Here is a 12536-nt window from a genome sequence, read left to right as displayed (position 1 = left end):
TAAAAGCAAGAATGGAGCGAGATGTTCATTTAGTTGATATAGTCTTGCCTAGTAACTCGACTTTGAATGCCAATGGTCCAGTCCAATCTATTATATATATATATATATGAGTGGTAGATAATTGAATAGTACTTTGAATGACAAAATATGTAAATAAAAAGTGACACGGTGACATCTCTAAATTGGGATAAGAATAACATTATTGTGTTAGAATGAAATAAAAATAAAAATAAAAATGAAGGAAGCCCCATAATAATGACAAAAAGATAGTTGGGAATGTCAAATGCGGCTGTTAAACACCTTTAAAAGGAGCCACATTTACCTCATTCAATCCCACAACAAATCCCTCTTACACACTCTTTCTCTCTACAATTTCTTGATCTTTGTTTCAATTTCCATATACAAATAATGGGTGAATTATATCAAGTGTTGTTTCATAATGGCAATGGGTTCTCTAAAGTGCATTGTGAACCCATAAATCAGAAGGAAAGTAATGGCGACCAGAAAGAGGATTCTTGGTTTGAAGAAGAACTTGATGCTGATCTCAAATGGTCTTTTGCTTTGAATAGGTATTTAATTAATTTTATGTTAAGCTTCAAGAACTTGATCATCATCATCTGCTGTGTATCTGATCACTCTTCATGCATGTGCATGTACTATATCACTCAATCAAATAAATGTTCTTTATCTTTTTAAATTTTGGGAAGAACAAAAGATGACTAAGAGTACTTTAGCCATGCTTAAAAGCCACTTTTTATGTTTTTTTGGGCTCTGTATATCAACGTACTGCTCAAATAAGTACCTAAAATTGTCCGTAAATCATCTCCGTCTCTCTTTTTCAGAGTTCTGCACAGAGGAACCAGTGAGTACCAGGACATAGCCCTTCTGGACACAAAACGATTTGGAAAGGTAAATAGTGAGAAATTAATTATTGGTATATGATAAAGTCAATTATTTAAGGTCAAACTTGTTTATATTTGTAATTGTAACAAAGATACTGTTATTTATTCGATTAAAAAGGTATAGTAAAATGGTTTGGTGGAAGTTTAATGTTGTGATTGATTGCATGCGTTCATGCAGGTGTTGGTGATTGATGGGAAGATGCAAAGTGCAGAAGTTGACGAATTTATTTATCATGAATATTTGATTCATCCTGCTCTCTTATGTCACCCCAAGTAAGTACTAAGTAGTGTGTCATTATTCCTTAATTCCCATTGGTTTGATCCAGTAGAATTTGACCGACCATAAAATGAAATAATACGGATTATTTGTTGAAATTGAATCCAAGTTTCAATGATTACTTATGAACCAATAATCCTATCTTGATCTTGACAAATCACCAAAAGAAAAACTCATTCTTGGAGACAACTCATTGGAGGCTTCTTATAATGACTCGAGCCTGTGATCAAGCCGTTAACTCGTACCTATTGTCAACTTTGGAGANGGAGACAACTCATTGGAGGCTTCTTATAATGACTCGAGCCTGTGATCAAGCCGTTAACTCGTACCTATTGTCAACTTTGGAGAACTTGTGCCCATCTTACCCTTCACGGCTTTTTGCAGTATCCCCTGAAAATTGAACCCAAGACTTTTGCCTTTTGATATAACAGTTTGAGCACAACGGCCTTAATCGTTATACCTCTTCTAGCAAACACTATATATAGAATAATTACTTGGCACAAAGAATGATTTACATATTTTATCATAGGTTTAAGAGCAAAATCTAATTTGAATTTGCAGCCCCAAAACTATGTTTATAATGGGAGGAGGTGAGGGGTCTGCAGCAAGAGAAGCATTCAAGCACAAATCATTGGACAAAGTGGTCATGTGTGATATTGATCAGGTACTTATATATATGAGTTTAATCCGCTTAATTAGAATTTAATTCACCATATTGGACGAGTTTGGATAAACTCGAGAAAGAAAATATACTGTTTAGTCATGTTTAGTATAATGTACGATGAAAATGGTTCAGTACTAATAAAATAAAAAATTATGTTCTTTTTATTGTTGTTAATTTAAGAAGGCATGATTCCAATTATTGTTTATAATACTTGATGATGCAGGAAGTAGTTGATTTTTGCAGAAAGCATCTTACAGCAAATCACGAGGCTTTTCGTAATATCAAACTTAATTTAGTGATCAATGATGCCAAGTAATGACTAATCCTCTTATCGTTGACAACTTTTTCGACCTTATAGTCACTTGTTTGATAAAGTGGATTAGACCATATCTCGTCTTATTGCTAATTGATTATTAATTAATGTTGAAGAGCTGAATTAGAGGAGAGGGATGAAAAGTTTGATATAATAGTGGGAGATTTAGCAGATCCAGTTGAAGGAGGGCCATGCTATAAACTATACACAAAGTCTTTCTATGAAAATATCCTCAAGCCTAAACTCAGTGACAATGGCATCTTTGTTACTCAGGTAGATTATTCTTTACTTTAGTGCACATCATTTTCACACACTGATGTTTGGTACGTTCGACTAGACAATAAATGTAAATCTAATTGCGTAGGCTGGACCAGCTGGGGTGTTTACTCATAAGGAGGTCTTCTCATCAATATACAACACAATTAAACAAGTTTTCAAATGTAAGTATTTCACTAAAAATTTCATCTTAAAACTTGAAATGGAAAGTTCCCTGACAGATTTATATGTATAATGCAGATGTTCTTGGTTACACAGCTCATGTGCCATCATTTGCTGATACATGGGGTTGGGTTATTGTAAGTGTAAATATATAAATCTAAATGCATTTTAGAATTAAATGAACAAATGAAGGTAATAATAAGTTCTTGGCGAATTCAGGCTTCGGATCAACCACTCTGCATTGAAGCTGCAAAATTGGATAAGAAAATCGCAGAAAGAATTGAAGGAGAATTGCTGTACTTGAATGGAGCATCGTTTGTCTCCTCCACCATACTAAACAAGACCGTTACCAAAACGTAAGACATCAAATTATCAGTCGTCTTTTCAAATATGATAAGTAATCTTGTGTATGAACTAGGCATGGAGTGGATTTTTCTTTCGAGTTAAGAGTGAAGACATTCATAGACCATTCATTGAACTGTTGGGTTCTGTTGAATACTACGTACCAAATATAATATTTTTGTAATTTGACGTTCTTTTGCTTTTTTGTAACTCCAAACACCACTTTTTGCCTTTTTCAGGTTGAAGAATGAGACCCATGTCTACACAGAGGACAATGCAAGGTTCATCCATGGCCAAGGTGTTGCATACAGGATCTAAGGTTGTCTTGGTGGGGGTTGGGGATGGATCGAAACCTTAAAAATTGTTAGATGCTGTTGGCTTTTGGACAGTAGATATGCTAGGCTTCTTGTGGTGGGTTGTAGGATTCTAGCTAGCTCTATTTTACCGTTTTATGTAATGCTGAAAATTATGAAGCATTTTCTCCATTAAGCTTTCAATTTTACAATTTGGATCCCTTTTTCTCTTTCAATTATATTTTTGTCCGAAAAACCTTATAATGCTGAAATATCACGAGGCAGACATTTCTCCATTAAGCTTTCAATTGTTCGTCCAACTACAAACTTGTTCAAATGTTTATCCTTGTAAAACGTAAAATGGGTTGATGTCATGTTTGGCTCCAAAATTATGAGGAATGCTCAAGCAAATGTTTTAACTTCTCTTGACTGGATCGAAGTTTGATGCACCAATGACAGCGCCAAGAATGGCCCCTGGTTAGGAATGTCAATGAGCAGAGCCGAAACTTGAAACTTAGACTCGACTTGAGTAAAAATGGTTCAGGATTTTTTTGGCCCAAGTCCAGCCAAGCTTTTGCTCGGCCAAAATATCAAGGCTCGACTTGAGTTTGGCTAGCATTTATTTTTAATTCATGACAAATCTAATATTTTTTTAAAGAATTTGAAATTTATGTAACTTATACGAATTATAAAATAAATAAAAGTTACAACCTTCCCCATTCTTTTGAACTTGGGACTGGCTACAATCAATATAGGCGTCGTTAAAATTGTACATAAATAAAAATTTCACGTACAATTTTTCTTGAAACAAATAAAATTAAAAATTATGTATTTTTTTGAAAAATACGTATTTTTTTTTGGGGCAATACTTCCTGTTAGTTTTAACAAGTAACTCCGCCTGCTGCCTCGTTAAGGCAACTATATTTTCATTGATTTTTTTTATGGGCCGGCCCGTGATGAGCCACACGGGCTGGCTTGGGTGTGTCCGAGCCTTGGCTTGGTTCTTCCAAGCCACGAATTGAGCTAGCTCGGGCCAAGCCACAGGCCACTAGAGTCCGCGAGCCAAATTTACACCCCTACCCTAATCACAACTCCACTAAACATAAGGGTGAGCAAGGAGTTTTTAAGAGATGCAGTGACTCCATTTTCGGCCACCTTTGCCACCCTCGACACCCCCAAGCAGGCAACTAAAGCCATTGCAGTTATTCTCACAATGCCCTTCTCCTTCACCGTGGCATCAACTTGACGTTAGACAAAATTGTAGAATGTAAAAATATATTTTGAGTGTGTTCGATCCACATTCTTTTTGAAAAATGTATTTTGAAATAGTAAATTGATAGAGAATGTGTGGTTAAAAAAGAAGAATTTTTTTTTATTTGCTTGTAATATTATTTTAAGGTATGATTGCAACAGAATCCTAAATCTTTTAAATATTAGCAAACTTTCTCATAATCTTTTATTTGTTGCAGTCGTCACCTTAAACCTTTTAATATGTTGCATCGGAGGCCCTGTTAGATGGAATATGTCCAATTTTCTGTTAGTTGACCTAAAAAAGTGATTTTGACCACATTTTACTCAATTTTAAAAGGGCAAAATAATAATTTAATATTTTCCCCACGCCATTCCCCCTTCTCTATCTCCCTTCCTCCCTATCTCTTCTCATCTGCACATTAGATTCAAAGAAATCAAATGTGACTCTAAGCTCCGTATTGCAAATCGGTAGCCCAAAAGCTGAATCGATCGCGTGAAACTCCTCCAAGCTTATACACTCATCCTCGTCAGTATCCACATTTCTCAGAATAATCTTCAGCTCCTCCTGATTCAATGGCTTGGGACCTAGGGGCGGAGCTATGAAGGGTCCAATGCGGGCATATGCCCGCATTGAACTTTGGTTCATTTCATTTCAGCTTTAGTTCTGGTTCTAAATGCCCTCAAAACTGGAAGGAAAAAATCATAAAAGTGAGTAAATCATCAATCATCAACATTGAAGAACCTTGAAGGTGTTGAATGTATATATGTGCACCAGTGTGTGTGTGTGTGTTTATATTTATATATAATCAAATGGAGTGTGAGAGAAACTGGTTGCAGTCTTGCAAGGAATTGATAGAGTGAGAAGAGAAATAGATAAAGTGAGAGAAAGTGGGTTGTGTGTCGTGATAGAGAGAGACTGAACTTGTATGCAGCAAAGTGGACTAAGTGATGTAGATAATGAGGTGCTGTGTATAAGTGTATTGGTGTTTGATGAGAGAGAGTGTGTTTTTTAACAAAATATTCCACAAATTTTCGTTAATTAAATTGTTTCTTTAATATTTAAATTTAACAATTTGATATTAGAGACTAGCAATCATAGACAAATTTTTGAGCTTTTGGGGTTTGTGTACAAAGGAAAATTCTAAAGCTTCTATAAAGTTTGTTTGAGTACAAAGATGTAAATTAAATCACGATAGAAAACCTAAAAGTCCTAGACATAATGAAAAATTTAATAATAAAAAATTATACCACATGACAAATTTACTGAGTTTTATCTCCAAGGACAAGATCTACATAAAGTAGTTGACGGAAGTGACATGATATCGTTAGACTAAATCATGGCACTATAAAAATAGAAAATCAAAGCGAGCACGGCTATGTTTGTCATAAAAACAACAATCGAGAAAGATTTGTTTGAGCGTGTAAAGAATATGAACACATCATAAAAAATTTGTCCGCACTGAATAATAATCTTAGCTCTGTCCCTACTGGGACCCACTCAACTGAGCAGCGGCTCCAATTCCTCCTTCCTTATCTTCCTGTTGCCATCTCTATTAAACCAAGTTGATTAACTATTAAAAGTAAAAAATAATCACATAAATTTGGAGTATTGGATGAGGTTTGGGAGCTGAAGGATGAAGATGGATCGATTTCGGATCTAGCCATTAAGCGTGATTTCTTGGACTTGAAGAGGTTTCTAGTGGAGTGAGGGCAGTGGAAGATTCGTCATCAACGTTGATGCTGGCGTCGGAGTTACAATGAAGGAAAAAATCACAGATCAAGAGAGAGAATGTGGATGGAGAAAATATTAAATTACTATTTTACCCGTTTAAAATTGAGTAAAATGTGGTCAAAATCAATTTTTCATATCAAAATCACTTTTTTAGGCTTACTAACGGAAAATTGGATAGATTTCATCAAAAACGGCCTCAGATGCAACGTTTTAAAAGGTTTGGGGTGATGATTGCAACAAATGAAAGATTAAAAAAAAGTCTGCTATTGTTTAAAAAGTTTGAATTCTGTTGAAAGTGCCCTTATTTTAATGAAGAATATGTGATTGAAAAGAAGATAGAGAAAAACGTATTTTAGAAAAATGATAATCAAACACCCCCTTTATTAATTACGCAAGAACAAAACAGGAAATTAACAACGGGAGGAACGGAAAAACATATAATTTCTAAAGAGAATAATATATTTGTCTCAAAAGAGATTTGCCCCTACATCATAAGTACTCGAGGTTTCCTTGAGAGTTTGTATCCCAAGATACAATTGAAAAATCTGTAGAAATTGAGCATTAAGTTTCTATACTAGTGAACTGAAAGACACTAATAGGAAATGAAAAATTTGGACATAACAAAAGATACGAAGTAGAAATGGAAGATAATATTTTTCGAGGGCATTTTTCAGAATATTCAATTTTAAGGGTATGAGTTGAAAATGTCAACTTGTCTATTATGCCCTTAATGAAAAGTTACATTTTGAAATGGTATTCTGGACATTTTAAATATCGTTCTCAACATTTGATTTTTTTTTATCAATTTGTCACGAATTTTGAGAAGTGGCTTCCATGAAAAATTACGTTAAAATAATGTTTCTTGACATTTCATATATCATTTTCGACATTTAAACACCGTTTTATTTGTCTAGAGTGACATTTCATTTTGACCATGACATTTCTTTACATTTAAAAAAGTCGTTCTCTACATTTCTGAATTCAAGAAAAATATAGCATTTATTATGATTTAACATGTATACTTTTTAAAATAAATATGACAGGTTTTGTGTCAAAATTTTATTGGCCAATAACAATATTGCAAAAATGTCAATTTTTTGTCTTAGTGTGGAATTATAAATTGTTAATAAGGGTATTTTGGTCTACATTCTTACAAATTAGACATTTTTGCAAATGACTAGGTAAAAATGGACATTTTGTAAAATTTCCTCTATTTTTCGACATTCGTGTCACAAAATCACGCTCGTAAATGAGGGGGTGGTTGCTTCTGACTATAGTTGGCATATCATAAATGAGGTTCTAACTCTTACTTGCTTTTTGCCTATGTAATCAATTGCGCAATGTGCTAGCTATACTTGATAACACGTGTAAAATATGATCATATATAATCTAGTCATTGCCTTCTCATTTTTTCTATCCTTTGTCAAACAAGCTACAATTCTGTGTTTGGTCTTGTCGAATATGTTATGGAATTGCTACGAAAGCAGACCAAGTATGAGACACAATTAGTTATGTCAAACAATTGGCCGATGTTACCATGCTTTTACCTACTTCCAATAAATAAATTTATTGACTGTTCAAGCAGTTCAAGGTTTTAATTCAACAACATTAATATAGCCCACAAAATTAAATGGATTAAGCTATCAGAACTGGGCCTTCTTTCATGTTTTTTTTTTTTTTTGGGACCTCGCAATGAAAACTCAAGTCAACCTTCTAGAGTTAAATGTTCATTTGACATGACTTTTGAGTAAAGTTACTTCTAGAACCCATGCGGCTAATTTTATGAAAATGCTTCTAGCTAAGTGCTTTTAGAGATATAGTACAATGTGATTTTTTCCATAAGCACTTTGGAATGAGAAAAGCTTTTAAATATTAGTTTCCAAACAAAAGATTAAGGTAGCTCCCTCCAAAAATTCTTCTGCAAGAATCAAAAGCAAAAGACATACCAGACAAGACTTAAATCAACTCAACACACTTTGAAATTGAAAATAATAGGGAAATAAACAATCAGAAAATGTAACCGGGAAAAACAAATAAAAACGAGAAAAATGCGTTTCAACAAAAGATTTTGTATAATTCAGGCACCCAATAACACGCACATTCAACTGCAGTAGACTTCGGAGAAGCAGAAATCACAACGAAACAAAAGCCAGAAGAACCAGCAGCAAACCCAAGAGGTAAGAAAAATGAAGATTAATCAACATCCTTCTCGAGAAGCTAGATTTTATACACGGTACAAACAACGGTGACTGTATATCTGTTTACGTACTACCAAGAGGCAGTGTTCGGAATCTTTCTCCAGTTCAGCATTTCTATAGGTGCATGACAAAAACACTCTGGCATCACCTGTTATTTCCATAAGCGGGCAACAGATAATTTGTTAGAGAACATGACAAAATAGAAAAAAGCAAAAATATACTTTCAAGGTTGTTTGACTGATATTCAAAATATTATTCGGATTGTTAGCTTCGTAATTGATCCTAATGTCATAAATTCGTGATAAAGACATTTGTTTCAGAACTACATAGCAGAGTTAATTTTCATAGTTAAAAGGAAAAAAGGCACTTACCGAGTTAAAAGATAAAATCATCTGCTGATCCTAGCTGACACTACTCCTGACTAGACGAACTTCTTGAGGAAGGAGATCATATCCAATATGCAGCTCTTCAAACGTTTTCTTCAGTTCAAGGGCTAGATCAGTTCTGCGTGCGCTTTTCTCTCCATATTCTTGAAAGTTGATTGTATGATTAAAAAAGAGAGCCATCTTAATCTTGTTCATATTTTCAATCTCCTTCACGACTACATTGTGGTTAGGATGCCAATGTTGTGGATTTTTCTCTAAATACCTAAGCAGTAAGAATGCAACAAGACTTAGTGCATGTTTGGCAAAGCTTATAATTGCTTATAAGCTGGTCAAACATCATTTGTAATGACACATTCCATATAACCTACAAATTTTATCTACTTTTAGCCACACATTACTTGGGACCTACTGCTTATAAGCACTTAAAAGCTTAACCAAGCAATTTGCAGATCATTGTATAAGAAAAGGTCTTGGTTAATTTCACTAGGATTGTATAAAACTTTTTGGTGTGTTTATCAGCGACATAACTCACAGAATATTACTCATTGTTTACCTTAGGCAAGAATCATCCATAGAGGCAATTTAACAGCATTTCACATAGGTAGTATTGAATAATTTATCAGCTTTTAGTGTGAGCAATATTGTGTTTTTGTGATCCTGGAGCATTGTGAGGATATTCTAACAGGTCTAGATTATATATGTTTGGTATATATAAACGGCTAGAAGAGAGTTTCTCCTTTTCGTAATAATGACTACCCTACGAGGAATGGTTTTGGTAATTTATGGGGGTGATAATAATTTAGTAACCATCTTCGTAGCTCCACGATATTTCAATTTATCTCCTGCCTATTATTAGGAAATACGAATAAAGATGTACAGTGTAATGAGGGTACAATGAAATATTTATTCACAAGTGGGGCGAGCTCTTCTATGGTGGTTTATGGTTTCTCTTGGCTATACGGCTGATCTGGGGGGAGAGATCAAGTTTCAAGAAACAGTGAACGGCAACACTAGCAGGCAGGCATAAGACTCTTATCTTAATGAATGTGAACTCCGTTATCAAACAAACAGGGAGGCATATGATTTTTTGACATAGATTAATAAAGGTAAAAGACCTTCTACAGGACACAAGATTTTAACTATCTTCTTTAATCCAATCGAGTGCGGTCCAATCAGATATACCAGACATACCAATAGAGATCATAGAGATGACCTCCCATGTAGTACAAAACAACCTCATCTAAAAGATTAATTGTTTAACACAATGCAATTTATTAATTTATATTTGTAGACGCTTCCAACAAGTATATGACAACCAAGATGATGAATATTTCAGCTTTAATTCAATGAACAACTCATGGAATGCACCAACAAAAAATCATCATACCAAATATTTAAAAATTTCTAGCAACAATGTTTTCAAGAATCAGGCAAAACAGATAGAAATTTATATTAAAAGAATATTACAATTCACATCAATTTATGTTAACATGAGAATTCTCTAAAGCAAAGCATATTCCTTTGGACCATTATATGCAAAATCATAAACAAGTCATTAGTAATTTATGTGACAAATTACTCATAAACTATGTAGCACGGACACTCTAACTAGGGCAACGTATCCGTGTCCGTGTCCGACACTCTTCAAACACTCTAAAATAATCATTTTCCTTTCTTACTATTACTATTATATATTTTTAACTTTCATATTCAAAAGATTTCAACAAAAAAAATCAATAATAAGAATAAAACTAAATTTAAACTATATAAATGAAGAATTTTAAAAAAATTAATGAACATGTCGACGACGTGTTGTGTCAGTACATTTTTGAAAAATCACGAGTCGACGTATTCGACACGTATCGTGTCAGACGCACGTATTCATGTCGGTGCATCATAGCTCATAAGGAAAATACTCAAAAAGTGATTTGTTAAAATAATCAAATTTTCAGATACATTTTCTGGGTTCAACTGCATGTGGAACATACAAACTATTCAAACTCATTTATTGCCAATAAACTAGTATTTTGACCAAATGTGGACAATTACCACTCTGCCCTCTAAGTTTCAAGATTTCAACACTTACCCTCAAACTTAACGTAAAAAGGGACTAAGCCCCAAAAATTTCTTTAAATTGCTTCATATTGCTCCCCTATCTAGTTTTCAAAACATGATCAAGTGGCCTGGTTGTACTCTTAATATGCCAAAAGTTAAGAGGAGGGTGTCATATTTTTCTTCAAAACAATAGCAAATTTCCCCCAGATTAGAAGCTGCAATGTCTACCTGATCGCTAAACCAAATCAATTAGTTTAAATTAAGCATAGAGGATAAGTGCAAAACTGTTGGAAATTAAGAAACACTTGAGCAGCAAAATACCACAATGCGTGATTTTTTGCTAAGCTTTTGTGCAGTGGCTGGGCCACTTGGTTGTAAAAGGTGACGAAGGGCAAAAATGCCCTTAAAATGTTCACGTCTTGCAGCTCATATTTCAGCTGAAGATTTTGCAAGGGGACAATTTACAGTAACTGAAGCAATCTTTGGGATTTAAGTGCTTTTGAACAAACTCAGCATGACAAATGCAAAAACCCTAAAAAAGGAAAAGAAACTTACTTCTTTATCTTTTCTTTCAGAGCACCTATTTTCTCAAGTGGTGTCTTGAAATCAATACAGAACTCCAGTGAATCACCCATGTCTGGGCTTCTATAGAAATTGCTGATGGGTTTGGTCGCCAGAACAGAATTTGGATAGTATATTTTCTCATTATCAAATCTTAGAAAGACTGTTGTCAAGATATTCATCTCTTCCACAATCATCTACATAAAACAAATAGAGTTAAAAAAAATAAAGAAAGAAAGTACAATCTAACTCATAAAAGATACCTGAACACCATCGATAACACAACGATCACCCACATCAAAAGGATGCATTACAAATACAAATATGATAGCTTCAAAAACAGTCTTGCAACTGTTTCCAAATATAAATACAGCCAGAACAAGCTGTGATGAGAGAACGACAAGCACTTTGGTTGTTGCTATTCCAGTCAAGAGAAGCCACACTATTATGATAACAAGAAGTAGGATCACTGTAACTAGCTTGTTCAATTGCTTTATAGCAGTTTTGGTATCATTCAGAGCATGCGCTAGTGCTTTGCGACCTTTGTAAACTTTCACCTGCATAGATAAGAAATATTAGGATGTTGAAGAAGAGTTCTGCCCCCACTGAGCGATACTACCAACTGGCGAAGAGCTTGATTAAGGAATTAGGATTATCATACAGCCATAGAAATCGTATGGAAGTGCTCTTCAAATATAATGCAGCAGAATTGTTAGCTGATTAAAGAGGCAAAACAATAAATAAAAAGTAAGAGGGGCATCTCTAGTTAGCAAGTCAAATAGTTTTTACTAAAAAGTTACTTTTCAAAGTCAAACTTTAATTTTACGACACATTTCGTAGTAACCACAAGTACTACCCACTCATCCACAACTCATTTTTTAAAAGGTAACCTCTTAGTGAGAAAATGAAACCTGAACAAAGGCATAGAATCAATTTTTTTACATCCATTAGTACCATTCTCAGATTATTCTAAGTATACAATGTATCTGACATCAATTCACCATTCCTATGTCATAAGAATGGGAAAAGGTCTCACATACCACCCATTCTGTCAAAGCTTTCCGGTTAATCTGTCCAGTCTCAGCCGTGTCAATCATTGGGAATACAAAGTCCACCTCTTCTTT

General features: G+C 34.3%; 2 protein-coding genes across 2 annotated transcripts in view; one reads left to right on the top strand and one right to left on the bottom strand.

Annotated features, from left to right (window-relative positions):
* Nucleotides 1-319: 319 nt before the first annotated feature.
* On the top strand, nt 320-3465 carry LOC111379571 (thermospermine synthase ACAULIS5-like). Its single transcript, XM_023002967.1, has 10 exons — nt 320-569; nt 843-909; nt 1081-1175; nt 1741-1843; nt 2067-2155; nt 2273-2429; nt 2521-2596; nt 2673-2731; nt 2814-2950; nt 3176-3465. The coding sequence occupies exons 1-10, from the start codon at nt 409-411 to the stop codon at nt 3252-3254; spliced, it is 1023 nt and encodes a 340-aa protein (XP_022858735.1). The 5' UTR covers nt 320-408; the 3' UTR covers nt 3255-3465.
* A 4775-nt stretch (nt 3466-8240) lies between these two features.
* LOC111379567 (mechanosensitive ion channel protein 10-like) overlaps nt 8241-12536 on the bottom strand; it is a 15751-nt gene continuing 11455 nt past the window's right edge. Inside the window, exons 3-7 of the mRNA XM_023002964.1 lie at nt 12453-12527; nt 11676-11969; nt 11407-11609; nt 8782-9058; nt 8241-8558 (exon numbers count right to left, since the gene is read on the bottom strand). Coding sequence (XP_022858732.1) covers nt 8812-9058; nt 11407-11609; nt 11676-11969; nt 12453-12527 — 819 coding nt within the window. The 3' untranslated portion in view covers nt 8241-8558; nt 8782-8811. The remainder of the gene's footprint in view (nt 8559-8781; nt 9059-11406; nt 11610-11675; nt 11970-12452; nt 12528-12536) is intronic.

Source organism: Olea europaea, unplaced genomic scaffold (assembly GCF_002742605.1).
Source record: "Olea europaea var. sylvestris unplaced genomic scaffold, O_europaea_v1 scaffold2005, whole genome shotgun sequence".
NCBI lineage: Eukaryota > Viridiplantae > Streptophyta > Magnoliopsida > Lamiales > Oleaceae > Olea > Olea europaea.
Note: the sequence above shows the minus strand (reverse complement) of the source record. Positions and strands in the feature narration are given on the sequence as shown.